Genomic DNA, 25,968 nt, shown 5'->3' on the forward strand with positions numbered 1-25,968 from the left:
AGATACTGGGAACAGGTAGGCTTAGCCACCCTCGGGGACATATGGCAGGAAGGGGAGGCAGTGGACTTTCAGAGGTTGCAGGAAGAGACGGGAGTACATGGTGGCCAATATATAACCTACACTAGGCTTGTGAAAAAGACTAGAGAAAGATGGCCTGAGACAGTGCTAGCGGAAGACCCAGACCCCTCCCTGGAAACCATGTATGATGTATCAGAGGGCGGGCACGAAATATCGAGGATATATGAGCTCCTGCGAGTAAGGGCAGGGAGGGAGTTGCTCCAATTGAGACAAGATTGGGAGGAGGAGGTGGGAGGACCCATGACGGATGGGCAGTGGGAACGGGCCCAGAGGTACCACAAAAAGGTGTCCCGAAACGCGAGATTCCAACAGCTTCAATTGTACGTTACCCACAGGGCTTATTTAACCCCCGGGAAGATTGCAAAGTTTGGGGGACCAACTACGCAGCAATGCCCCAGGTGTGGGGAGGTGAATGCGGGACTGCCACACATGTTTTGGGCTTGCCCAGAGGTGCATAGATTTTGGGACAAGGTCAAGACGAAACTGGCAGGTGGAGGGTTGGTGCTGGATGTGGAATCGGCATGGTCATGCATGCTTGGGCTTTTTCCTAGACCCCGGCATTTGAAACACATAAGCAAGATGGACCTGGCTTATGTTTTGGCCAAACGTATGATTGCTGGAAAGCGACCCACAGACCTAGGGTGGAGTTATGGTGGACAGACCTCTTGAGGTGGGCGGAAGCTGAATCTGTAGTCTGGTTTGAAGCGGTCAACAGGGGGGGGCGGGGAGGAAGAAGGGCCCTTGCTGGCCTGGCGGCAACTGGTGGCCTCGTTGGCAAACCCTAACCAGGGTGACAACGAAACAAAGGACCCGGATGATGACTGCCTAAGTATTGTGCTACCCAATGATGCTCCCGTAAACGACATGTGAGAATCGGCTCTAGTTTAAGGGGGAGGGGGGAGTTGGGGAGTTTTGATGAAAATGTGCTATGTTTTGAAACAGTTGTAGTGTGTTTGTTTGATTTCAAAAAATAAAAAAAATTTAAAAAAAACTACATAAAACTACGCAGAAAAAATGGAAATAATGATAGTCTGACTTCACGCTGCACCTGAAACACCATCACCATAACCTTTCAAATGGGTAACTGCACTAAACCAACCTACATTGAGAGCAAGAGCCTAGAGAGGTCGATGGACAACTGTCTCACGCTGGAATCCTAAATCAACGCAATAGTCACTTAGTGCTTCTACCATCTCTGCTCCATCTGATGGATTATGCCCTGGAAGGCACTACCAAGGGAAATCTACATCCTAAAGGACCACCTAAAATTCAGAAGTCTAAAAATCTGGCTCTCCAAAGCTTACACGACCAAACCTCTAGTCTACATCTATCAAGAGCAAAAAGTACTGTACTAGATAGTGCCACACATTCAGGAACATACGTAAAGGGAACGGCATACCGGCTCCCGACTGTCTGCCTAGAACACACTGCAAGCACTCAGGAAACAAACACCCTAACAGAATGAACGCCTTCCATGGCCCCTGGTCTATCTAAACCTCAACACAGGACACCTTCATGCATCAACCACTAAAGCCAAGCACGTCTCATAACACAACCTATAGCAAGACCAATCATTTTAAACCCCCTACAAAAAGCACAACAGCACTCCCCACTTTTTGAGTAAGCTTCAATTTCTGTCCAACTTACTACACAAAATCATGCACAGCTTTTAAAATTGACCCTCTCCTGAGACAAACTTGCACCTCCAACTACAACTTACTTTCAGCTGCTTCTGGGGACACTGATAAGCTTGGATGAAGAAATGGAGTTGGAGCCACACCATAGTGGATTCTGCACAGTGGAGGACTAGGAATGTCAGCAGGGATAGTGGAGATCAGAGTGGACCAAAGAGCTCAGATGAGGTCAGAGGGGACCCTTAAAGACATACATGCAAAGAAGCTGAGGAGCAGCAACTTGAGATTGTTGTTTCAGCAATAGAGACCATAGCCAGGGGTTAAAGATTGGGGTTTTATTAAAGTGAAGCTACACCAGTCAAAATGGTAACAGTGCCCCACTACACAGTCAAAGCTTCACACAAAGAGTCCATTGGAAGCAGCAGCCACACTAGGGTATCAGAAGTGTGCAGTACTTTGCTCCAGGGGTCAAGTAGCCTAGGAGTAGCGTAGAGACGAAATTGTCTTCTGAACAATGGATCCTATGGTGTCTGCCAGATTAAAGGAAAGAAGCACCAAGCATGGTTTCTTCTGGCCGTCGGAGGGGAAGACTCCTCCCATTGAGTTTCTTGGAGCCCGTAAAATGCTGGAGCACAACTGCTCTTGTCATATTTGGGCTAGTTATCTCTCTGGTTCAAATGCCAGAAATTGAAAAACATGTTCGGTGCATATTGTCAGTCAAACCAGAAAGTAGAGGTTAACTCCAACCACAAATCATATACAAATGCACTATTCAAACATTTTGCAGCTAGTCAACTGGTACTTTGCCACGACACATCAGCTTTTGCAGGCATCCTCATTGGATGTGAATCACAGTGGAAATACCAGACATCTACTCACTTCAGGCACCAAAAGGCAGGCGTGCGCATGTACACACACACAAAAACAGACACAAACACACAATGTACCATTGTGAGTTGCTAACTAAAGCTTACGTTAGAACATGCCTCACCATGGTCATTTCCTGTATGCACACAATTACGGACAACGGCACTTAAGTATGGTTACTTGGTTACCAAATTTCACAATATTAGAGACTGCATTTTGGGAGCTAAAGGCTTCCAATGAGGCACGATAGATGCACATCATGCATGCAGCCACAGTATTAAAGTACACTGTCACCAAAGGCTTCCTGTGAGGCAAGATACACATCATGCATGCAGCCACAGTATTAAAGTATACTGTCACCAAAGGCTTCCTGTGAGGCAAGATAGATGCACATCATGCATGCAGCCACAGTATTAAAGTACACCGTCACCAAAGGCTTCCTGTGAGGCAAGATACACATCATGCATGCAGCCACAGTATTAAAGTACACTGTCACCAAAGGCCTCCTGTGAGGCAAGATAGGTGCACATCATGCATGCAGCCACAGTACTAAAGTACACTGTGACCAAAGGCTTCCTGTGAGGCAAGATAGATGCACATCATGCATGCAGCCACAGTATTAAAGTACACTGTCACCAAAGGCTTCCTGTGAGGCACGATAGATACACATCATGCATGCAGCCAGTGTATTGAAGTACACTGTCACCAAAGGCTTCCTGTGAGGCAAGATACACATCATGCATGCAGCCACAGTATTAAAGTACACTGTCACCAAAGGCTTCCTGTGAGGCCAGAGAGATACACATCATGCATGCAGCCACAGTATTAAAGTACACTGTCACAAAAGGCTTCCTGTGAGGCAAGATACACATCACGCATGCAGCCACAGTATTAAAGTACACTGTCACCAAAGGCTTCCTGTGAGGAAAGATAGATACTAATCATGCATGCAGCCACAGTATTAAAGTACACTGTCACCAAAGGCTTCCTGTGAGGCAAGATAGATGCACATCATGCATGCAGCCACAGAAGTAAAGTACACTGTCACCAAAGGCTTCCTGTGAGGCCAGAGAGATACACATCATGCATGCAGCCACAGTATTAAAGTACACTGTCACCAAAGGCTTCCTGTGAGGCAAGATACACATCATGCATGCAGCCACATTATTAAAGTACACTGTCACCAAAGGCTTCCTGTGAGGCACGATAGATACACATCATGCATGCAGCCAGCGTATTGAAGTACACTGTCACCAAAGGCTTCCTCTGAGGTAAGATACACATCATGCATGCAGCCACAGTATTAAAGTACACTGTCACCAAAGGCTTCCTGTGAGGCAAGATAGATGCACATCATGCATGCAGCCACAGTATTAAAGTACACTGTCACCAAAGGCTTCCTGTGAGGCCAGAGAGATACACATCATGCATGCAGCCACAGTATTAAAGTACACTGTCACCAAAGGCTTTCTGTGAGGCAAGATACACATCATACATGCAGCCACAGTATTAAAGTACACTGTCACCAAAGGCTTCCTGTGAGGCAAGATACACATCATGCATGCAGCCACAGTATTAAAGTACACTGTCACCAAAGGCTTCCTGTGAGGCAAGATACACATCATGCATGCAGCCACAGTATTAAAGTACACTGTCACCAAAGGCTTCCTTGTGAGGCAAGATACACATCATGCATGCAGCCACAGTATTAAAGTACACTGTCACCAAAGGCTTCCTGCGAGGCAAGATAGATACTAATCATGCACACAGCCACAGTATTAAAGTACACCGTCACCAAAGGCTTTCTGTGAGGTCAGAGAGATACACATCATGCATGCAGCCACAGTATTAAAGTACACCGTCACCAAAGGCTTCCTCTGAGGCACGATAGATAAACATCATGCATGCAGCCACTGTATTAAAGTACACTGTCACCAACGAGAATAGGTGTCTGGGTCAAGAGCCTGATAAAGGGAGAAGGGAAACTAGGGGGCACTTTGTGGTAGCCCAATAAGGTACCTCAAAAAGCCACAAACATATGTGAGTTGGGCCTCCCCGGATATCTTGGTGGGTCTACCTGGGAAAAACGTGTCAGGGTCTCAAAGAAAAAGCAAGAAGTGGAGGATAAGCACAAAAGTGAGCGAAAAGAGGACTTTCTTCATCACAGTGGGTTTGGGAGGAAGAATGACGAGACATAAAGAAGGCATTGATAAGCTGAGATAAGCTGTATTTCTGTAGTGAGCCAGGTTAGGTTTCTGGTATGACTCTATAAACACCTGTAAGCTGCCTCAGAGCTCTTTAGGGGATGAGGAATAGGTAGGTGGGCTAGCAAAGTTGAGGGGGGGAAGGTGGTCATGGTTGGAGAAAGAGAGAATGAGGTTGGCAGATAAGTCGTTGGAACCCAGGTCAAATGATTGAACTTGCTGGGAACAGTGGGTGCTTGGGCACATGGTGGGGGATTAAACCACCAGTTAGAATTGTGTGGTGTGTGATGCCAGGGGCAACATGTTGTGTGTTAGAGGGGCATGCTAGACAAAAGCCCATCAGTTGTATCTTCATGGGCTTTGTCACAGCTTAGAGTTTAACAGTTGCCCAAATATTCCAAGAGAAGATCCATTCTTTTATGGCTTGAAGATGAATGTATTCATCAAATCCCCTGGTTCGCACACCTTGTTGTTGTCTTCATAGAGCATGATAACGATCTGGGTCATATAGTTCAATTCCGAGACGGCACTCAAGTAGTCCATGGCCCTCTTCCACTGCTGATCCTTAGACTCCTAATTAAAATCAACAAAAAAGAAAATGCATACACACTTTTAGAAGCGTGGGGGCATGTACGTATAAATAGTCTGGATGGCTGGCGTGTCACATAGAAATAATATCTGCGCTTTGGAGATTTAACAATGCCACAAGCTAACCATTTAACAACCACAATGTTTGTGAGCTTTTCCTACGTTTTGACACCCAATTTTCTTTTGCCTCAATTGCACATGTTCCTGTAACCCATGTTTTCCAATATATCCCGCTTTTAACTATACATTTTCCTATACCATGGCCAATTTTCTAAACATACACACCCAATGGAAGTCACAGAAAAGTAGGTCAAAGCTGCAAAGGCAGAAAGAAATAGGGAGAGCATAGGCATATTGCTAATGGCAAATATTACCAAATGAATACTGCTCTGCAGGAGTACAGGGGGGAGTAGTGGCTTAAACTCCTATTCAGCCCTACGCTACTACTAAACTAGCAGTGATCCCAATCATATAGGTGAAACAGGCACAGCACAAGCGTTGTACATAAGGAGGGCAAGCTATACCCCTCATGATGCATATGAGCTAGCATGGACGCAGACCAATCAAAAACAGTACTATGGCACCAAAATAGAAGAATGTCCAACCACAGTTCTACAAACATAGGATACTGAACTTAAACTAGCAATACAAATACATTACAAACCTACCCCTGTAAAGGCAGACACAGGATATGCAGACTTAGGAAAGGGGGCACGGTGGGTCTAAAATAGGGGTGGCACAGGCAATATCTTCAATAGCAATGCCAGTTCAATGAAAAGGCTTATTAAAAAGTTAGAAAATGATATATATGATATGATATGGCATTTGTAACGCGTCTATACACAAGTGTTTCAAGGCGCGACGAAGCGGGGCCGAGGGGGTACAAGGGGAGACAGACAATGATCCTACTAGGCCAGGTGTCATTCAGATCGCGCAAGTGCAAGGGTAGAGGGGAAGGGAAAAGTGCAGGGGGGGGAAAGGTAGAGGGAAAAGCGCAGTACAGGGTTATAGAATACAGGATAAATACCAAGGGCCAGCTGGTGGCTAGTGCGAGGTAAGTGCAGACAAGTGCTGGGGAGGGGGGCTGTAGGGATGCAGACACAGTCCCGTAGTGCAGGGGGTGCCAGGGAGGCAGTGCAGGGGAGAGTGGCTGGGCCAGGGACCAAGAACGGTGAGTGGCCCAGTTGCAGATTCAGTGCAGTTTCAGTAATTTTAGCAGGAGAGAGGGGGAGAGAAAGTGGAGGCAAAGCGGAAGGTTTTGAGGTGCTTCCGGAACCGGAGATGGTTCTCCTCAAGTTTCAGGGAGGCAGGAAGGCTGTTCCAGAGGGAGGCCCCTGCAGCGGAGAGAGATCTGCCCCCAACTCGTTGTTTGGAGAAGCGGCTGACCCTGAGTGGGTTGGAGGCGGATGAGCGAAGAGCACGAGAAGGAAGATATTTAGGAAGAGAGAGTTGAAGGTATTTTGGCATAAGGCCCCAGACGGCCTTGTGGACAATGCAAAGGGTTTTGAACTTGATCCTCACAGTCACTGGGAGCCAGTGTAGTGATTTCAGTCCTGGAGAGATACGGTCCCTGGGCTTGAGGCCAAGGACAAGTATCGCAGTCCTGTTCTGGATCAGTTGCAAAGGGCGGAGAGTAGAGGCGGGCAGATTTAGGTAGAGGCTGTTACAGTAGTCCAGCTTCGAGAGAACCAGGGATCTAGAGACAGTGAGCTTCTGGGGGAAGGAGAGGAAAGGAAGGATACCTCTGAGGAGGTGTAGTTGGTAGTGTGACTTCTTAGAGACGTCAGATATGTGAGGAGAGAAGGAGAGTGTGGAGACGAAGATGACCCCAAGGTTTTTTGCCTTGCAGGTAGGAGCAGGAAGAGGGCCAAGAGAGGCCGGCCAAAGAGCTGCAGGGAAGGAGGGAGTGGGTGTGCCGATGAGTAGAATCTCAGTCTTACTGGCATTAAGGCAGAGGTCGTTGGCGACACACCATTCCTGGATAGCAGAACGACAGTCAGAGACGAGGGAAAGAGAAGAGGAGGCCGAGGGTAGCCTGAAAATGAGCTGGGTATCATCCGCATAGCACTGAAAGTTGGGGCAGAGCGTGGCGATGCGGTGGGCGAGAAGTGCCAGATACTGGTTGAACAGCCAGGGAGAGAGGTTAGAACCCTGGGGGACACCACAGGTAGAGAAAAAGATGTCAGAGAGGAAAGACCCCAGTTGGACCTGGGAGGGTCGATTTGAGAGGAAAGAGGTCAGCCACGCCAGAGCCTGACCAGTGATACCCAGGTTATCACGAAGACGGTTGAGCAGGATGGTATGGTTGACAGTATCAAAGGCAGAAGAGAGATCAAGCAAAATGAGAACACATGGAATGTTAGAGTCAAGGTTCGAGAGCAGGTCCTCACGGATTTTCAGGAGAGCAGTTTCTGTGCTTCTGGCAGCTCTGAAGCCAGACTGATGGTCATGAAGGCTACCAACAGATTCAGCATGGAGATTTAGCTGGGAGATGGCAGTTTCTCCAGGAGCTTGCCCAGGAAGGGAGTTATAGAGACTGGGCGATAGTTAGCTGGGCAGGAAGGGTCGGAAGAGGGTTTCTTAAGAAGGAGGTGGACAAAGGAGTGCTGGAGGTGTTGCAAGTCACTACGCCCTTAAGGAAGGACAGGGGATAGGGCCACTTCAAATATGTTTAGATGCTTATTCTTGGTGCTCATCAGCCATGCTTCTAGGCACTTTAAATGTGTCGAGTGGGCACCAAGACGTTTCTTGACAGTGGTTAATTATGGATGGTGGGCATCGAGACAGTCAAGTTGGTTTGAGAGTGTCCAGCTTTGTGGTTAGGTCCTGCAGCAGTGATCGGCTCAAATCCAGTTACGAAACTAGGAAGGAGATGGGTCAAGTCAGCCTGAAGAGGTCCAAAGATGCAAAGCGGCTCTTCAGTGGTGAACATCTTGATAACAGCTGAAGCGAATGCAGGTGATGGGTTGAGTCAAAAGGACGGGCAGAAGATCAAAACGTGGCAAATATGGCAGCTCTGGGTGCTTGCAGTGGCTGGAAAAGCTCCTGTAAGGGGCCAAGCCATCTTGAAACTGATTGAAGCTGGAAAACAGGGTCCAGAGCAGTTTGACTTCTGGGTGTGTCCCCCTGTAAAGGGCCTCCAGGGCATCTAAAGTTCTTTGTTCTGCAATTCCCAGCCAAGAAGACTTTCACAGAACACCTGCAGGGTTGTGTCACTTCCAGTGAAAAGGTTCCTGGGTACCAGTGGTCTCAGTTTGCAGTAGGCCTTGTCTAGCCAGCAGATCACCCCAAATATTCCTCTGGGATGGTTGAAAGAAAAGGTTTGACCTTTTCTTGTAGGCTTTTATCTTCACCTCTATGGAAGAAGGGCTTGGAGTAGACTGTACCACCAACAGAGATCCAAATGTCAAAGATTGTCAACAGTGGCAGAGGGGTCGTAATGTTAGGGGAGTTTTCCTAAAGTCCACTTGAAGTAAGACTTCATACAATTATCCCAATGGCATTCAGGTCCCCAATTCTTAGCATCAGTCTGTACTACTCTTGGAACCTTGCTAGAGTGGCAGAGCAGGCAGGCTCATCATAAGAGGACGATGTGAGCTGTGGGCAAGTACACTGAACTCAGTAGAGTAGACCAAAGAAACACACCAATAAAGTTATATTAAAATATATATTTATTATATTTACACAAGGAATGTCTTAGAATATTTCCATCAATTAACCAATACACATAGGATTACTTATAAATACTTTTCAAAGGCCACTGCTTAGTTGGTAGCTGCTGGTGGTACAATTGTTACAGAGTTTGACACTAATGACAGTTCTCCGTATTATCGGCACAACCTCGCACTCGTGCATAGACAAATATGTACAGCAATTGTATTTAGTTAGCAAAACTACATATGATAAAGTCTTTTAGGAAGGAAAAAGCTTGGTTAGACAACAGTAGCAGAGCTTATGGTTCTAGAGGTGTTTTCTCAGCAAACTAAAGCTTTAAAAGTACAATCCCTAACTCTATGCAAAAGTCAGCTTGGAAAGGGCTCATATCTGGTACTCGGATGATCTCAGCATATCGGCGTCCCCTCCAGTCAAGCTGCCAATGGTCGCGGACCTTCTCGCCAGGGAAGGAGGCGCAATCCTGCACCACGACCCAGGATCGCTGAACACGAAGGCCTAGTTCCTGCAGCATTAGATTTCGGTGGGTACGAGTTGCCGGCGGACTGCAGAGAGGTCCTCGCCAAGGCTAGGGCATTGTTGACTATGAAGTGTTACGGACACAAATGGAAGCGTTTCGTGACTTGGTGCCGGTCGCAGAAGATTAATCCTCCAAGGGTCACGGCCCCCCCAAGTTCTTCCGTACTTGTTGCCATTGACGAAGTCTGGGCTGGCGCACGCCTCCATCAAGGTGCATCTGGCAGCTATTTCACTATTTCACGCTCCACCAGGTCTCTGGGATGGTCTTCTCTTTGGTCGCACTGTCTAGTGAAGGAATTCATCAAGCGACTGTTCCGTTTGTTCCCGCCGGTGAAGGCCCCTGCCCCGGCGTGGGAACTCAAAGTGGTACTGACAAGGCTCATGGGGGCCCCATTCGAGCCGTTGCATCAAGCTCCGCTTAAGTTCCGGTGTTGGAAGACTGCTTTCCTCATGGCCATCACCTCTGCCAAGAGAGTAGGTGAGAGCCAGGCCATGTCCTGAAAGCGGTCTTACTTGACTTTTCACAAGACGAAGGTGGTGCTACGGACGCACCCCTCCTTTATGCCCAAGGTTCCGTCGTAATTTCATCTCAACAAGCCCTTGGTGTTATCTGTGTTTTTTCTGATGCCTTTGCCGCCGGCTGAAAGGACTTTGCTGGATGTGGCTCGAGCGCTGAAGTTCTATGTGGCCCGCACAAAGAGTTTCCAGAAGACTTCTCTGCTTTTTGTGAACCATGGGAAGGCCTTGTCGAAGGCTTCCATTTCCAGGTGGCTCCCCGGCTGCATCACTCATTGTCATCGGTTGGCCAATCTACGGCTGCCTGGCTGTTCGAGAGCCCATTCTACCGATCGCTGGTACAGTGGCGTTCCTGTGTGGTGTGCCCCTGCTGGACATCTGCAGGGCTGCTACGTGGAGGTCTACACATACCTTCACGAAATTCTACTGTGTCAACAGGGATTCCAGGGAGGAGTCCAGAGTCAGCCGAGCAGTGCTATGCAAACTGTTCGCTTGAAGGTGAGCCTGGTGAGGAGTTAAGAGTAATTGCTTCTGTTGAACCTTACCATCTCCCGTGGTTGTATATGTATGTACTGCTATGTATTCTTCATTCATGAGCAGGTGAATCCATGCCAGACCCCATGCTGGAGAAGGAACCAGTTACTTACCTGTAACTGTTGTTCTCCAGCATGGGTCTGACATGGATTCACATGCAAACCCTCCGCCTGCCCCTCTGCGGCTCTTCTTGGTCATACTACCACTTTATGTGCTACCAAATCTGAAGATGGCTGCTACAGGAGGGGCTTATGGAGAGGGCAGTCATTGGCTGGGGGCAGTATGACCCAGAGCTCAGTGATTGGTCTATAGGGGAAAGACAGTTTATAAACTAAAGTGAAACTGTTTTTTCTTTTACCGAGGATTCTCAACCTGATGACAGGGAATATTCACGGGCATGTGAATCCATGCCAGACCCCATGCTGGAGAACTAGAGGGTTGGCTATGAGACTAAAACATCACAGGAGCTGAGAGAGGGGGGATACTCGGTATCCCTTTGGCACTCCACATAAGGTGGGGTGTGCCAATCTCTCAGAGTATACAGTTTTAGGAGGGATACAAATTATCCCTCTAGCCTTAAGAACTGTAGTTAGTAGATAAGGAAAGAATCTCAAAGGAGAACCCAAAGGGTTCCCAGCCAGAATGCCCATGAGGAGCTGTGTGCTGGAAAAGTTAAATACAGATGCCTTTAAGGAGATAGGAAGGAAAGTAGACTTCATACTAAAGGTAAAACACAGATCAGAGTTCCAAAAGTCAGAGCAAATAAGAATGAATGAGTGGGAAAAGGCTACACTCTTTCAAGATACAAACGTGTCCAGAGGTCTAGCAGAAAGTGCTGGGGGTCTCACTCGGAGAGGGGATGAAGCATATACATGATAACTCTCCCTAACACTTAACCCCTTTAAAAGGGCATTCTTCTACAGTGGCTTAGTTCCCTTCTAGTCTTCCGTCAGGGGACCAAATCCTGGGTGCAGTTTCAGGATCCTCTGCCCAGAGTGCTTGGTCTTCAGGAAGTGAGGAGGGGTAACAGGAGGCGTGGGTGACCTGTGGGAATCCAAGATAGTGGGACCTCTGTGCACTGATACTTCTCTACTACCTACTTTAACGCCGTCTCCCTCTCCTATCTGCTTACATCAAAGAGCCTGTTAACTACCATCCTGGTGTGTGTTTCTTTGCACTCGAAAAGCCTGTCGTTTGAAGCAATGGGCCTCTCCCTGAACCCTGGTGGCAGTTATTGACTTCCTTGAAGGTGACAAACCTTTGCCAGGAAAGAAGTAGGCTTTTGCTGGGGAGGAGCCCAAATTGATTATTTTGGGCGAAACTCAGTCCTAGGCAATGAATACAAAGGTTGCCCCGGCAGTAAGGTCACCAATAACTAGTGGACTATAAATGTCATAACCACACATAGCTTGTATTTACATTTTCATCTCCCACCAGGTTCTGGGAGCACACATTTATGTGATTTAATTCAGATTCAGGATTGCCCATGGTTAAAGGCTGATCCTGGCTGCTGGAGATTTTTACGGCCACGTTGTCAAACTGCAAGGTAGCTGCTGGAGGCCTCAGTAAACAGGCCTAGCATAGTTTCTTGCTTGCTCTATTCTTTTCCTCATGCAACATTATGAAATGGGGCAGGGTGGTCTGATTAGCAGATCTCGCTTTCAGAAACCGGTCCACACGCATCATTTTATTAGTTAAAAAAAGAAAAAAAAGCTCAGTCTATTCTCCCCCTCACATATGTCATTTTGTCACAGCACAACTGGGTGATAATATGAAAGACAGTAATATTAACAAAGCAACACAAAAATCACACTTACATCTAGTAGACCACCAAAGCGAAAGATACTGAGAAGTGAATGGACATGGCTCTCACTGGTGAAGTACAAACGTGTCCTAACGTGGCGTCCCGGTGACAAAACCCCTCTGGAGTACCTAGGCAAAAATAAAAACAATGCTAGAAATGTGAAATGTGCACGGATAAAAATAGAACATGGCAGCAACGATAGAAAATGGATGAACCCTTCACGATGCAAGAGTCCTTGGAGTGATGCATGTAAACATTCTGTGGTGGGTCAGAAGAAGGACGTAGACACTCTGATGACATTTGCACCATCTTTATTAAAGAATAAGAATAAGGGCTATCTTTGCCAATCGCCATGGGGTGTTCCCTACCTACTTTACTAAGGTGCTTGTCAGTCCTCCGTGAATGTCCAAAAGGAATAAATCTGCTGTCCAAACCTAATCCTGACCCTACAACTAGTTTAATCAACTAAGGCAAGTAGAATGACTCCCTTCTCCTGATGGTTTTGTTTTTTCACTTGTCTTCGCTTCTTTTATGATTCTTGTTAATATGCAGTTTTTAGATAGTCTCTCGTTATCCTTTGTATCCGTTTCTGTAACTCCCTAATGGGATTGGCAGTCGTTCTCTCCTCTTTACTATGGGTTTTCCTTGACCTTGTCTGAATCCTACACTCTGTTTTAGAGAGTACTAAATATACTTGTATAGTGCCTGCTCCTATGGGATTTTGGCTTTCCAAAAAATTATAGTTCACCTTTTCCAGGTATGGACTTTCTTATAAAATATTTATCCCAGCGACCACTCTGGTCTTTAGTTCACAGCTATCACTCTCTGTTATGTTCCACTTGGATAATAGGTTATTTTCCCCTCTTTCCAAGGTAGTGATACTCACATTATATTTCTCTCACTCTGAGGTTTCTGGGCTTCACTTTATCACATTCATACACTAAGTTCATCAACTTGGTTTTCACGCTTTCGTCTTTTGTACTGGGATGAGTTTCTCTGATTCTATGAGTCCCTTTTGGCTTCCTGGTATTCCCATTCTCCCTGTTACCTTCAGTATGGAAGGGGAATGTTTCCAGTGCCTGTATATTCTCGGGACCTTCTCCTTTCTTCCATTTGCATCTCGGTTCGCTTTCCACGGCATCGGTTTCTTGCAATTTTGTCTCTCCTTCTCAGCTTCTCAATACTGTTATGGGTAACTGGTCCGTTTGTTGCTATCTCTGTGTGGGGTGGTGTTGGCGACATGGAACGGTCAGCCTGCCTACCGCGATTGCTTCATGGTCTCGCCACCACCAAGCTTTCCGCTCCAGCCGTCTCTGCTTCTGGTTTCTCGTACATGCCAGACTTCGTGTTTCCTTTCCCTGCTCACAGCATTGCTACACTTTGCGGGCTTCTTCAGAAGTTCTACACACGGGGTACTTACCCTGTTGGTGTCGGCATTCTCACTCGTTCTCTCTCCTCTTCCCTTGTTCTCCCTCTTCAATGCACTTGTCGCAGTTAATTGGAGATTTTGATTTAAAGGGACAAATTCTCTTTCTTTTTGATAATGGCAACGCATAATTATTTTTTTTATTGGATAGTCCCAAATAGGCCATCATGTGGAGGGCATCAGCGAGTTCCTCATGGTAACGGGAGTCCTTGACCTCGAAGGGCGGAGTCTCTCCTGGTGCGGTTCCACACTTGCCTCAACCCCTAGGCACAGTGTTGCAGAGCGGGATCACCTCCCTAGCCTCAAGGGGGGGGTCTCCCTTGTGTAGTAGGAACACATACCCTCGATTTGTCACATATCCTTCCACTTATGTGGCTTCCCCTTCTTGACTGACAGGAAAACGGCTCCCTATCGATGTTCGACAGTAAAATAAAAGGGTTGTAGAACCAAGCACCATCTCATTGTACTGGCATTGGTGTCTTTTCTTAAGCTCAACCAGAATAACAGGGAGTTATCCGTGATCAATCTTAACTTTCAGCCCGTCAGATAATAACTTATGTGTGTGACAGCCCACTCTTTGGCGAATGCCTCCAGTTCTACAGTAGTGTAGGATTATTCTCTGGGAAAACGCTTTTGACTCATTTGCAACACAGGATGTTCCAAGCCGTTGTGTTCTTGTTAGAGTACGGTGCCTAAACCCACCTTACATGCATCTGTTTGTAACAGAAACGTTTAAGGACCGGCATCTTAAAGACCAGTTCATTGCAAAGCACATTTTTCAAGCTGTCGAAAATAGTTTGATCCCTTTTATCCCAGAGTATCTTCTGTGGTTGGGCATTCTTTAATTTGACTGTCAGGTTAGCGGCTAGTGTGGAGTAATTCGGTATGAACCTTCATAATATTCAGTTAACTCCAGGAAGGCACAAAGCTCTCTTGGTCTTGGGGACAGGAGTTAGGTGGACTGCTTCACTCTGTGGTTGCATCAGACCATTCCCTACAAAAAGTATGAGATACTTCACGGCGGGTTGTGCGAGGTTATGCCATATTCTGCAGAGACAGAACCTCTGGCAAAGGTGGGCGAGTCAGAATCATCGTCAAGGTTTCCATCCCACTAAACTCATTCACACCTAAGCCCCTTGCCTAACTGTAATTCCATCACCACCAAGCTCAGCCTCTCCCCCAACTCCATCATCACCATTCATCTCCTCTACCATCCTTGGGGACGGGACCACCTATCACATTTAAAGATGACCGTACCAAACTCATTTAGTCTAATCTTAAATCCAGTTCTGAGCAAATCATCTTGGGCAACTTCAATCAGAGAACGATGTAGCTGCACTCGCAAGCACCATCTCTGCCTTAGGCTGCCATCAATGGATACTCAGCCCTATGCACTCACATGGGCGCATCATAGACTGGCTTCTAGATCACAACTGCAACATCTCCATCCTATAAAACTCCCAATGCCATCATAGTATCACCTTCACCATCCCAAACTACTCTCATTAACTCATGGTTCACCCCAGAACACCACACCCATCACACATTAAAACGTGCTGCTGAAGCCACTTGGCGCATGCCCTGACTGTAACCAACCAAACACACTATGCTAACACATGCCACCCACATCGCCTAATCAGCTATCTACAACAACCCAATTGCTGCTTTCAATTCAAAATGTTCATGAGCTCTTTGCAATACTTTGAGAACTGGAAACCCTCACCGTTCCCCCAACCCCCTTCCACCTACACTAAAGAAAATCTCTGGTGCAGCAGTCTGCACGGTGCCCTCCTTGGCAAAATCGCACAACTGCAAGACAAAATCAATACCAAACTAGCCTCTACCAAGGTGACACCTTTGCAATACCAAACCACCCGGTCCGCAGCAGAAACCCACATCCCGCCCTTCAACTTCCATCCTACCTCTGCAGCTAACATCGCCGACCTACTCAAAGGTCTCAAACCTCCCCCTTCCCAGCCCCCAATAATAAAACAATGTGCAGAACCACTACTTACACTCATAGTTGCCATCGTCTATGCTTCCTTTGCCTCCTGCTCCGTGTCCCCCTCCCTCAAAGAATAAATTATCACTCCTCTACTCAAAAAATGTACTTGGGACCGTTCCTACCAAATACCGCTCCATCACCACCTTCCACTTTATTTTGAAAATCATAGACAGAGCTGCCTATCTCCAGATTCAAATATTCATAGAAGACCACCACATCCTCAGCCCACACCAATCAGGTTTTCGACCCGGCTACGGCACTGAAACAGCGTGGAAGATACCCAAATACTCATGCCAATCTCCAGCAACTACTCACTAGACTCCATCAGCCTAAACACCATCTATGAAATGATCCAATCCTTGAAGGCCTCCCACAGACACTGCTTGAATGACGAGAAACCAGGGCTCCTGCTTGTCGGAATCCCGGCACGCCTTGCAAAACTCAACCTTGTCTTCCAAACCCTTCTCATTGATGGCCACAAGATACCAGTCTCCTCTTATGTGAAAACTCTAGGCATTTACCACAAGACGAGCGGTAGGTACACTGGCTTCCTATTAGAGAACAAATCAAATTTAAAGTTCTATCAATCAAACACTGTTGCCGTGGAAACAAAGACCACCTCATACCTAGTCCAGAGACTAAACAGATGCCTTGCTTCCAGGCCCTTGCGCCCCAAACACAGCTACTGACTTGTCATACCAAGATTCAAACATGACAGAGTTGGTGGTTTCAGCTTCCCAGTATTTGCTGCCACGCTCTGAAACACTGTTTCCTTGCCCCTACAAGCTGAACCTTCCTACCCGCCTTCAGAAAGACGCTCTAAAAACCTGCCTTTTTAACTGACTCGGAAAATGATCTTCCGTACCCGGAATCTAATGTTTGAACTGTCTGAATGTCTGTACCTAGCACCTAGCTGCCTAAGGGCTTTCAGCGCTGCTATGAATGCAACACAAATAAACCAGGAATAAAGCCTTTCAAGGATCCTTTGGGTCACCTTCTCCCCCTCTTTTATGGTATATGGGTTAGTCCCATGATTGTGTAGGAGAACTTTGATATCCCAGCGGAGGTCAGAATTAATTACTCCTGCCATAACATCCAGCCCATATCTCCAAGCTAAAACGGATTTGGAGGCTATGGGCAGGTGCTAGAGTCAGCCCAGTGGGGATTAGGCGTCTCTCGCCCAGTGGTATCACCATTTCTTTAGAAGTTTGTAGGTCAAATCCTATGGATTCAGCTGTGGCTCTCATGTGGGCTTTGGTCTTGGGACTCAATTTAGTGAATAGTATGGGCCCCCAACTTCTATCAGTTGGTTTCCATTCCACTTCTGACACCATATATGGTGGGTTAGAAGGAGGACGCGTACACTCTGACGACATTTTCCCCATACCTTTATTAAAGAATAAGAAAAGGCTTATCTTCCCCTATCGCTATGGGGTGCCCCTACCTACTTAACTAAGATGCTCCTCAGACATCAGTGAATGTCGAAAAGGAATACGTTTGCTGTCCAAAACTAATCCTAACTGACCCTACCACTAGTTTATTCAACTAAGGCCAGGAGAATGACTCCTTTCTCCTGATGATCCCCTGTAAGTCAGTGTGAATGTCGAAACAGTCCAATAAAATTATAAAGGAGGACATTTACAAGGTACATGGTCTGTGGGAGATTGCTGCAAAGCAAACAGGGGAAGATGTCAGCCCACTTGAATGTGGCGCTGTAAGCGTAGCCAGTCTTCCTCAGATTACTAGTGAGACACAGACATGCAAAAGATATTAAAGGGCACACAGGAAGTCTTACAAGGGGTGCAACTTGTTCACGGATTCATCTTCATGCGTCCGCTGCAGGTCGAGCTGGATCTTACTCAGGAGTGGGAGGCAGTAGCCCACTGCAATCTCCAGCTTCTCCTCCTTATTGATGCCATACTCCTAGAATGAAAATCAGAGCACAAAGAGAGAAAGAAGTGGTGCGTTAGGAGTGCATAGAATGAAGGAAATAGGAAAGATGAAGGGTGTGAGAAGGAAGGGATAGGGAGAGAGGAGAATAAGCAGGGTGTTCACTATCGACAACAAGCTTTTTCCATCACAGTAAAAATTACACAACAACATGACTAAGGTGAGAGGCGTGTTCCTGACACAAACATGAAATCAATACCTCTCCCAGATAACAGCATTGAAAAGTTGACTGGACCAATGAAAATTAACGGTGCACGAATTAGGGGATTTTTCCTAAAGTCCTTCTGCTATTATGACTTTAGTAAGCTATCCCAGTGGTTTGTAGATCTCGTACTCTTAGTATCAGTCTGTACGAACTCAGGACCTTGGTAGTGTGGCAGAACAGTTAGGCTTATCTTAAGAGGAAGATTTGAGCTGTAGGCAAGTACACAGAACCTGGTTAGACATGCACACCAAAGAAACTCTTACACTGATAATTTATATAAAATTATATATGTATTATATATACACACTAGAATCACTTTAAATACTTCAGACCTTTACCCTATGGCACTTGGGACTACTTGAGAATACAATTCAAAGCACACTAACTTTTGTGTTTGTGCGCAGTTACATTTGTAGCAACATTAGAAAGGGAAAAGACAATGTTGTCATATTATCGGTTATTACTCGCACCTGCAGTTCTTAACTGTTCTTACGGTAATGCATTTACTCTGCCCATCAATCTTCTCCACTACCTGCATTCCCACAATCTGATGAGGGGGTCTGGGCAAATTGGATCAGATTTCCTGAGTGTCCTTAAGGGTTCAGCAAATATTTGGACGGATTTGGCCTTTCCACGACTATGCACTCAAAATGGGCAGCAGGTCTCCTGGTATTGGTGTTCCGCAGCTCTTGAAACTCCTAGGACCTCGGGATGGCTCAATTCAAAGTGCGTCGTAGGACTGGTTACTCCCACCAGCCTAAGGGAAGGAGGAGTCCTCTTCGGAGCTTTGCTGTCGCACAGAAAACAGAGTCAGGACAACAGTGGTCCCTTCACTGTGTAGCAAAGGGTCTGCAGGGTTCTCTGGTCGTCGTTATCTTCTTTGGTTAGTTCAGCTTCCAGTGGTCGACTTGCTTTTTACTCCAGAAGCCTTACCATTTATACAGTTCCAGCACACACTCCTCTGCAAGCTCTCTCAGCATTTTACAAAAAGGGGCATTTGGCTGTCCAATCATGACAGCCAGACCCCCTGTGGGAGCTGGTCCCATTCAGGCACTCTGGCAGACAAAGGACAAGGGGTGGACAACTCTGCCCCCACTTTCTTCCTGACACTCTGGAGCCTAGGCAGAGACACCCAAGGGTTCCAGCTAAAGGCAAAACACGCACAGAATGGTAGAAGAAGGGCTAACATAGAACAACCTTGCTAGTAACGGTGAAAAATAAGGGAGGCCCCCAAGTTGGTGCTTGGGTGCCCCTATTGTGCACTACCGGGGCTGTGGACATAGCCTGCGGTATAAAAATGACACAATAGTTGGTAGAACACGTCCACTGCCACCAGCTATAACTAGGAGATTGTCTATGTGGCTGTGTCAGGAGCAAAGTGAAGGGGGATACTAGGTATCCCTTTGGCACTCCACTGAAGCTGGTGCTTGCCAATCTCTCAGACTATACAGTTTTGAGAGAGATACTAAGTATCCTTAAGAACTGTAGTTACTTGAGGATACAGAAAAAGGGATTCTTAAAGGAGGACCCTAAGGGTCCCCAGCACCACTGCCCATAAGGAGCTGTGTGCTGCAATACTAATACACAGATGCATTTAAGAGCTATGGAGCAGGCAGACTCCATAGTAGAGGTAGAATATAAAGAATGAGTTCCAAAAGGCAGAGCCCACAAGAATAGATGAGTGGAAAAGGGCTCCACTCGTTCAGGATTTAAGGAAAAAGGTCCAGAAGTGCATCGGAAAGTGCTGGGGGTCTCACTGGGAGAGGGGATGACGCATCAACATGATAAATATCCCAAACAAAGGGACACAGTCTTAGACCAGATGTCTGCAACCTGTGGCCTTCATTATGTATTGGACTCTCATGATCCTTCACCAATGATTATAGTGGACACATGTTTGTAGTTCAATACATCTGAAAGGTCAAAGGTTGTAGACCCCTTTCTTAGACAAATACCTTTATATTTATGAATATGGATAATACCATTTACCACACCAAAATCCATAGGGAGTATTGCAAATGCAAAACTGGTGGAACGTATGAAAGCACTCTTAGCCAAATATGACGTTTTGCTTATTCAAGAGAGTAAGTTATGGCTTCGTCATGTATTGATTTGAACCACTTACACTTGGGATTTGCTCTGAAATGGTTCCCACATCAAAAGCTGTTGCCCTGTCCATCCATAACACTTCCATCGGTAAAGCATTAGCACTTCATGTTCTGTGAGAAGGCAAATCACTGGCTGGAAATGAATCCCATAGCGTTATACACAAAAGCATGCATAATATGTGCTTGGCTTGCAAATTACTTAAGCTCACTAGTCTGTCCAAAAGTCTGCCCCACCTAATTTGCCTGTGCCTTCCAAACCAAAGCTAAAAGGTGCAAAAAGAAAACAGTATCAGAAACAAAGGCATAGAGAAATAAAGGGTCAGGCAGAGTCTTTATATTGAAACATAAAAAGAAGTAAATAACTTAACAGTGTTCTCTATTTAGCAACATTCCCTTCATTTCTATGGACTGTGTGGGGACGCCCCCCAGCAAAACCATCGCCTCTGCGGCCGACCAGCCTGTGTACACTACGAGAATGGGTCAAGGGTTCCCGGTTGACGAATACCCAACTGAAAAGCTGCTCGCCGAGGCGGGCCACGGCTTGGTTGGGGTGCGGACCTGACTGGGGTCAGCCCATGAACGGTGACCCTCGGATTACCTGACTGAACACGTGAGTGCCGGTTGCGAAGGTTCCTAAGGAAAGGTAAGGGGGAACAGGTGGTAGTGGGTTAAAACCAAGAGTAGGGACTGTGTGAGTGATGCTGAGGCTTTTCTGATCTGTCCTTTATATGGCCATTAGGTTTTTGTGAGAAGTAAGAAGAAGAGAAGAGGTATCCTAGCTGAACGGGGTAGAAGGCGGCGCCGCGTAGCATTGTCTCGTCCAGTGCAGATAAATAAGTGGAGATAAAGAAAAAATAGTAGGAGTCTCGTATATTGAGTAGACTCGGAGTAGTTATTTAGAATATTCTTTTTCTGTGTAAGCAAGAATTCTTGGGAAAGACTAAAAGGGTAGAAGAGGTGGGGAGTGAATGAGAAGAGCAGGTAAAACGGGGAAGGGTAAAAAGTGTTCGGTAACGGGAACAAGGGGGAGATAAAAGCGCGCAGGTAGTGCATGTTATGTGTTATATGTCTTTCTTTTTGTCCATCATTGTTGCGTATGTCAAAATGTTGTAAGTGATTTGTTGGTAAGTGATTTGCTGCCCCCTCTCATGCTCCTTCACCTCCTTCTACACCTCCGCAGGGCATACCTCTGATCAGTACCCCTCCCCGGAAGTCCTTCAAGGTTGGCAACCGCCTCCACTCTTAACTCATTCCTATGATATCTGTCGCCTTCTCGAGGAACGGGACCTTGACGTCCTTGGTCACACTGAGACATGGTTCACAGCCAGCTCTGTCACTAGCTTTGACACACTCCTACCTGATGGTTACATGATCCTCTCCGTTCCCAGGCATAACCGTGCTGGGGGGGGGGTGTTGCCCTTATCTTCCCTGAGTGGATTCCTGCCACTGTCATTCCTACGCAGACCTACTCTTCTTTTGAATGTCTTGTCTGCCGACTCTCTCTCCCAGCCATTCCCTTACCGTGGCTACCATCTATCGGCCACCTGGTCAAATTTCCTCCTTCCTCTCTGAGTGGGCTGACCTCTCCTCCTCACTCCTGTCCGCTACCACTCAACTCCTCTTTCTTGGTGACTTCAACATCCACCTGGATGCCTCCTGTCCCCCCACTGGACTCTTTCGTGACCTCTGCGACTCTGTCTCACTCTCTATTCTCCCGCCTGGGCCTACTCATTCTGCAGGGCACACTCTATATGCTCTGATCTCTTCTGACCTTCCCCTCTCCGTCCCTCTCGCCATTCCTCTCTCCTGGAGTGATCACTTTCTCCTATCCTCCCACCTCACCCTCCCTACCCCTCAGGCAAAGCCACCCTCATCATCGCCACCCACCTTCTCGGCCATCCGACCCATGAAGCGCGTGTCAGTTGAGGCTTTCGCTGCCACCTTCTCACCCCCCCCCCTCATCCCCTTTCGGCTGACTCCCACCCCGACACAGCCCTCTCCATGCTCCACTCTGCTATATCTGATACTCTTGATATCCTTGCTCCTGTCATGAGAATCCGCCTGAAGCCCAAAGCCAAATGTAACTCCTGGTATGACTCGGATCTCGTCACCCTTAAACGCAAGTGCAGGGTGGCAGAGAGGAAATGGCGTGTTTCGTGTTCATCCTCTGACAAACTGGCCTGCCGCCTGCTCCAAAGGCAATACCGTCTCTCCGTTCTCATCAAGAAGAGAGCCCTTATCCAAGCCCGCATCTCTGCGACATCTAACAACTCGGCTGAACTCTTTAAAATTTGCAAGGAGCTTGCCAACCCTGCTGCAGTCTCTACCTCCCCTGTCCCCTCCCAGGCCCTCTGCACGGCACTGGCCTCTCACTTCATCTCTAAAACTCAGGACATCCTGTCCTCACTCTCCTCCTATCACCTCCATCCTTCTCTTCCCTGCTCTTCCTCTGGCCCTTCTGCAGCCACCCCTCCTCCTTCCTTCTCTGCCTTTCCCCTTTTTTCTGCTGACGAGGTCTCCAGACAAGTCCGATCTATGAAAGTCTCGTCTAAACAGGTTCACCCCTGTTCCTCCAAAACTATCAAGGACCACATCGTCTCCCTGGCTCCCGCCCTGGCTGACTTTTGCAACCACTCCTTCGCCTCTGGAGTCTTCCCATCCCCCCTCAAGCACTCCCTTGTGCACCCTCTTCTTAAGAAACCCTCTTCCGACCCGTCCTGCCCGGCTAACTATCGCCCAATCTCCATCACTCCCTTCCTGGGCAAGCTCCTGGAGAATCTGGCCATCTCCCAGCTTAACCTCCATGCTGAATCTGTTGGTAGCCTTCATGACCATCAGTCTGGCTTCAGAGCTGCCAGAAGCACGGAAACTGCTCTCCTGAACATCCGTGAAGACTTGCTCTCCAACCTTGATTCTAACACTCCTTGTGTTCTCATTTTGCTCAATCTCTCTTCTGCCTTTGATACTGTCAACCATGCCATCCTGCTCAACCGTCTCCGTGATAACCTGGGTATCACTGGTCAGGCTCTGGCGTGGCTGACTTCTTTCCTTTCCAATCGACCCTTCCAGGTCCAAATTGGGTCCTTCCTCTCTGACGTCTTCTTCTCCACCTGTGGTGTTCCCCAGGTATCTAATCTCTCTCCCTGGCTTTTCAACCAGTACCTGTCACTCCTTGCCCACTGCATCGCCGCCCTCTGCCCCAACTTTCAGTGCTATGCGGACGATACCCAGCTCATTTTCAGGCTACCCTTGGCCTCCTCCTCTCCTGCCCTCATCTCTGACTGTCTGCTATCCAGGAATGGTGTGCCGCCAATGACCTCTACCTTAATGCCAGTAAGACTGAGATTCTACTCATTGGCACACCCACTCCCTCCTTCCCTGCAGCTCTCTGGCTGGCCTCTTTTGGCCCTCTTCCTGCTCCTACCTGCAAGGCTAAAAACCTTGGGGTCATCTTCGACTCTACACTCTCCTTCTCTCCTCACATATCTGACGTCTCTAAGAAGTCACACTACCAGCTGCACCTCCTCAGAGGTATTCTTCCCTTCCTCTCCTTCCCCCAGAAGCTCACTGTCTCCCGAGCCCTGGTTCTCTCGAAGCTGGACTACTGTAACAGCCTCTATCTTAATCTGCCTGCCTCCACTCTCTGCCCTCTGCAACTCATCCAGAACAGAACTGCGAGACTTGTCCTTGGCCTCAAGCCCAGGGACCGTATCTCTCCAGGACTGAAATCTCTACACTGGCTCCCAGTGGCTGCGAGGATTAAGTTCAAAACCCTCTGCATTATCCACAAGGCCTTCTGGGGCCTGGGGCCAAAATACCTTCAACTCTCTCTCCCTAAATATCTTCCTTCCCGAGCCCTTCGCTCATCCGTCTCCAACTCCCTCAGGGTCAGCCACTTCTCAAAGCAACGAGCTGGGGGTAGATCTCTCTCCGCGGCAGGGGCCTCCCTCTGGAACAGCCTTCCTGCCTCCCTGAAACTTGAGGAGAACCATCTCCGGTTCCGGAAGCACCTCAAAACCTTCCTCTTTGCTTCTGCTTTCTCTGTCCCTCTCCTCTGCTAAATTCTACACTGAAATTGCACTGAATCTGCAACTGGGCCACTCTCACCGACCTTGGTCCTGGGCCCAGCCACTCTCCACTTGCACTGCCTCCCTGGCATCGCATCCCCTGCACTGCGGGACTGTCTCTGTATCCCTACAGCCCACCTTCCCAGCACTTGCCTGCACTTACCTTGCACTTGCCACCAGCTGGCCCTATTTATTTATTTATTTTTATTCTACTTACTTGTACTGCACTTCCCCCTCCCCTTCCCCTTCCCCTTGCACTTTTCCCTTCCCCTACCCCTGCACTTGCGCGGTCTGAATGATACCTGGCCTAGTAGGATCGTTGTCCGTCTTCCCCTTGTCCCCCCCCCCTGCCTCGTCGCGCCTTGAAACACTTGTGTATAGGCGCATTACAAATGCCATATCATATCATATATGCAAAAGTGAACTATTGAACTTGGAAATGCAATGATTACAAAGGTAACGTTGAATATTGATGCCCAATAACTGCCAATAAGTGAGAAACGCTTAATATATTGTTGATCTATACAAGGGGAAGGGTGGTTGAAAGGTGCAATTAGAGGAAGGATCGGGTGCAAGCACACACCCACAAGCGAAGGGAGAAACACCATCATGGGGGGAATAACACCATTAGCTCACAATTGCCAACACCTCCCACTATATAGCGACAGGATACAAAAGTACCACGATCAATGGGTGACAGAGATAAAAGGGGACAGTGTGACACCAATCTGGCCAGGGGAGGGTCATTTGACAAAAGGGTGTTAGACCTAGTGTCCACACACTTGTTGGCAAAATATAAAGGAAAACAGTTGCAGAACAGAAGACAAGTATTGGATCTGTGGCGAATGTTCGAGGAAGTAACCCCTACAGCAGAGGTAGATATAGAAAAAACAATCGGGAAACAGACCAGTGGGAATAGCAGCGCTGTGGGCAGCAGGAGAACAAGGACCGTGGAACGGAGAGGAGCAACACAGAGGACCACAGTGGCAAGAAAGGCCGGCAAGAGGAAGAGGTGGGTACCGAGGCCAAAGAGGAGGGTTCGGAGGAATGGTGAATAGAGGATTCGGTGGCCAAGGGATGCGAGGAGGACAGCAAGGGTCATGTTGGAACTGTGGGAGATGGGGACACTATTCAAGGGATTGCAGAATGCGGCCCTCAGGGTATTTCCAAGGGCAACCACCCATGGACAATGAACAGGTATGGGGATGCCCACACCTAGGTAGCCCCATGGATTACCAATGGAAGGGGGAAGACCACAAGACCAATGTTATAACGAACCCCAAATACAGCAAAGGCAACCACCCTCACAACCACATCACAGTGCATCACAGCCCATGACAAGACAAAACATTGTAGGAAACGCCAGCAGCAACAATTTCGCAACAACTGCACATGGTGCACCTGCACCGTCCCGCGGCGTCACAGTAGTTGGAGATAATGTTTTCTCAGTGCCCGGACAAGAAAGGTACGCAGACTAGGACAGCCCACAGGGAGCACTTGCGTGTCCAGTCCTATCCACCACCCTACGTGCTGAAGAGGAACCACTAGTGGGGGCAGAGATAGGAAATAAGCAGATTACCTGTATGGTAGACTCAGGAGCTGAAAAATCATGTCTTATGGAAGGGCGATTTCCGCTCTCAGGCAGGAATCTGGGGCTATTTTAAAAGTTCCTTACACCAAAGATCTTGATATAAGGGTGGGGGGAAAAACAGTGCGCGCACACTTACTGTATCACGAAGACGCGCCAATTAACTTGCTGGGTTGAGATTTGAACATGACCATTTCGTTTAC

At 47.6% G+C, this 25,968-nt stretch overlaps 1 protein-coding gene across 14 annotated transcripts in view; it reads right to left on the bottom strand.

Moving 5' to 3' along the window:
* PPIP5K1 (diphosphoinositol pentakisphosphate kinase 1) overlaps positions 1 to 25,968 on the bottom strand; it is a 1,113,174-nt gene that overhangs the window by 404,807 nt on the left and 682,399 nt on the right. For all 14 annotated transcript variants that reach the window (XM_069625171.1, XM_069625166.1, XM_069625170.1 and 11 more), the window contains exons 20-22: positions 17,643 to 17,770; positions 12,430 to 12,544; positions 5,249 to 5,356 (exon numbers count right to left, since the gene is read on the bottom strand). In XM_069625171.1, the coding sequence (XP_069481272.1) occupies positions 5,249 to 5,356; positions 12,430 to 12,544; positions 17,643 to 17,770 (351 nt within the window). The remainder of the gene's footprint in view (positions 1 to 5,248; positions 5,357 to 12,429; positions 12,545 to 17,642; positions 17,771 to 25,968) is intronic.

This window comes from Ambystoma mexicanum, chromosome 11 (assembly GCF_040938575.1).
Source record: "Ambystoma mexicanum isolate Mex_15411 chromosome 11, UKY_AmexF1_1, whole genome shotgun sequence".
Lineage (NCBI taxonomy): Eukaryota > Metazoa > Chordata > Amphibia > Caudata > Ambystomatidae > Ambystoma > Ambystoma mexicanum.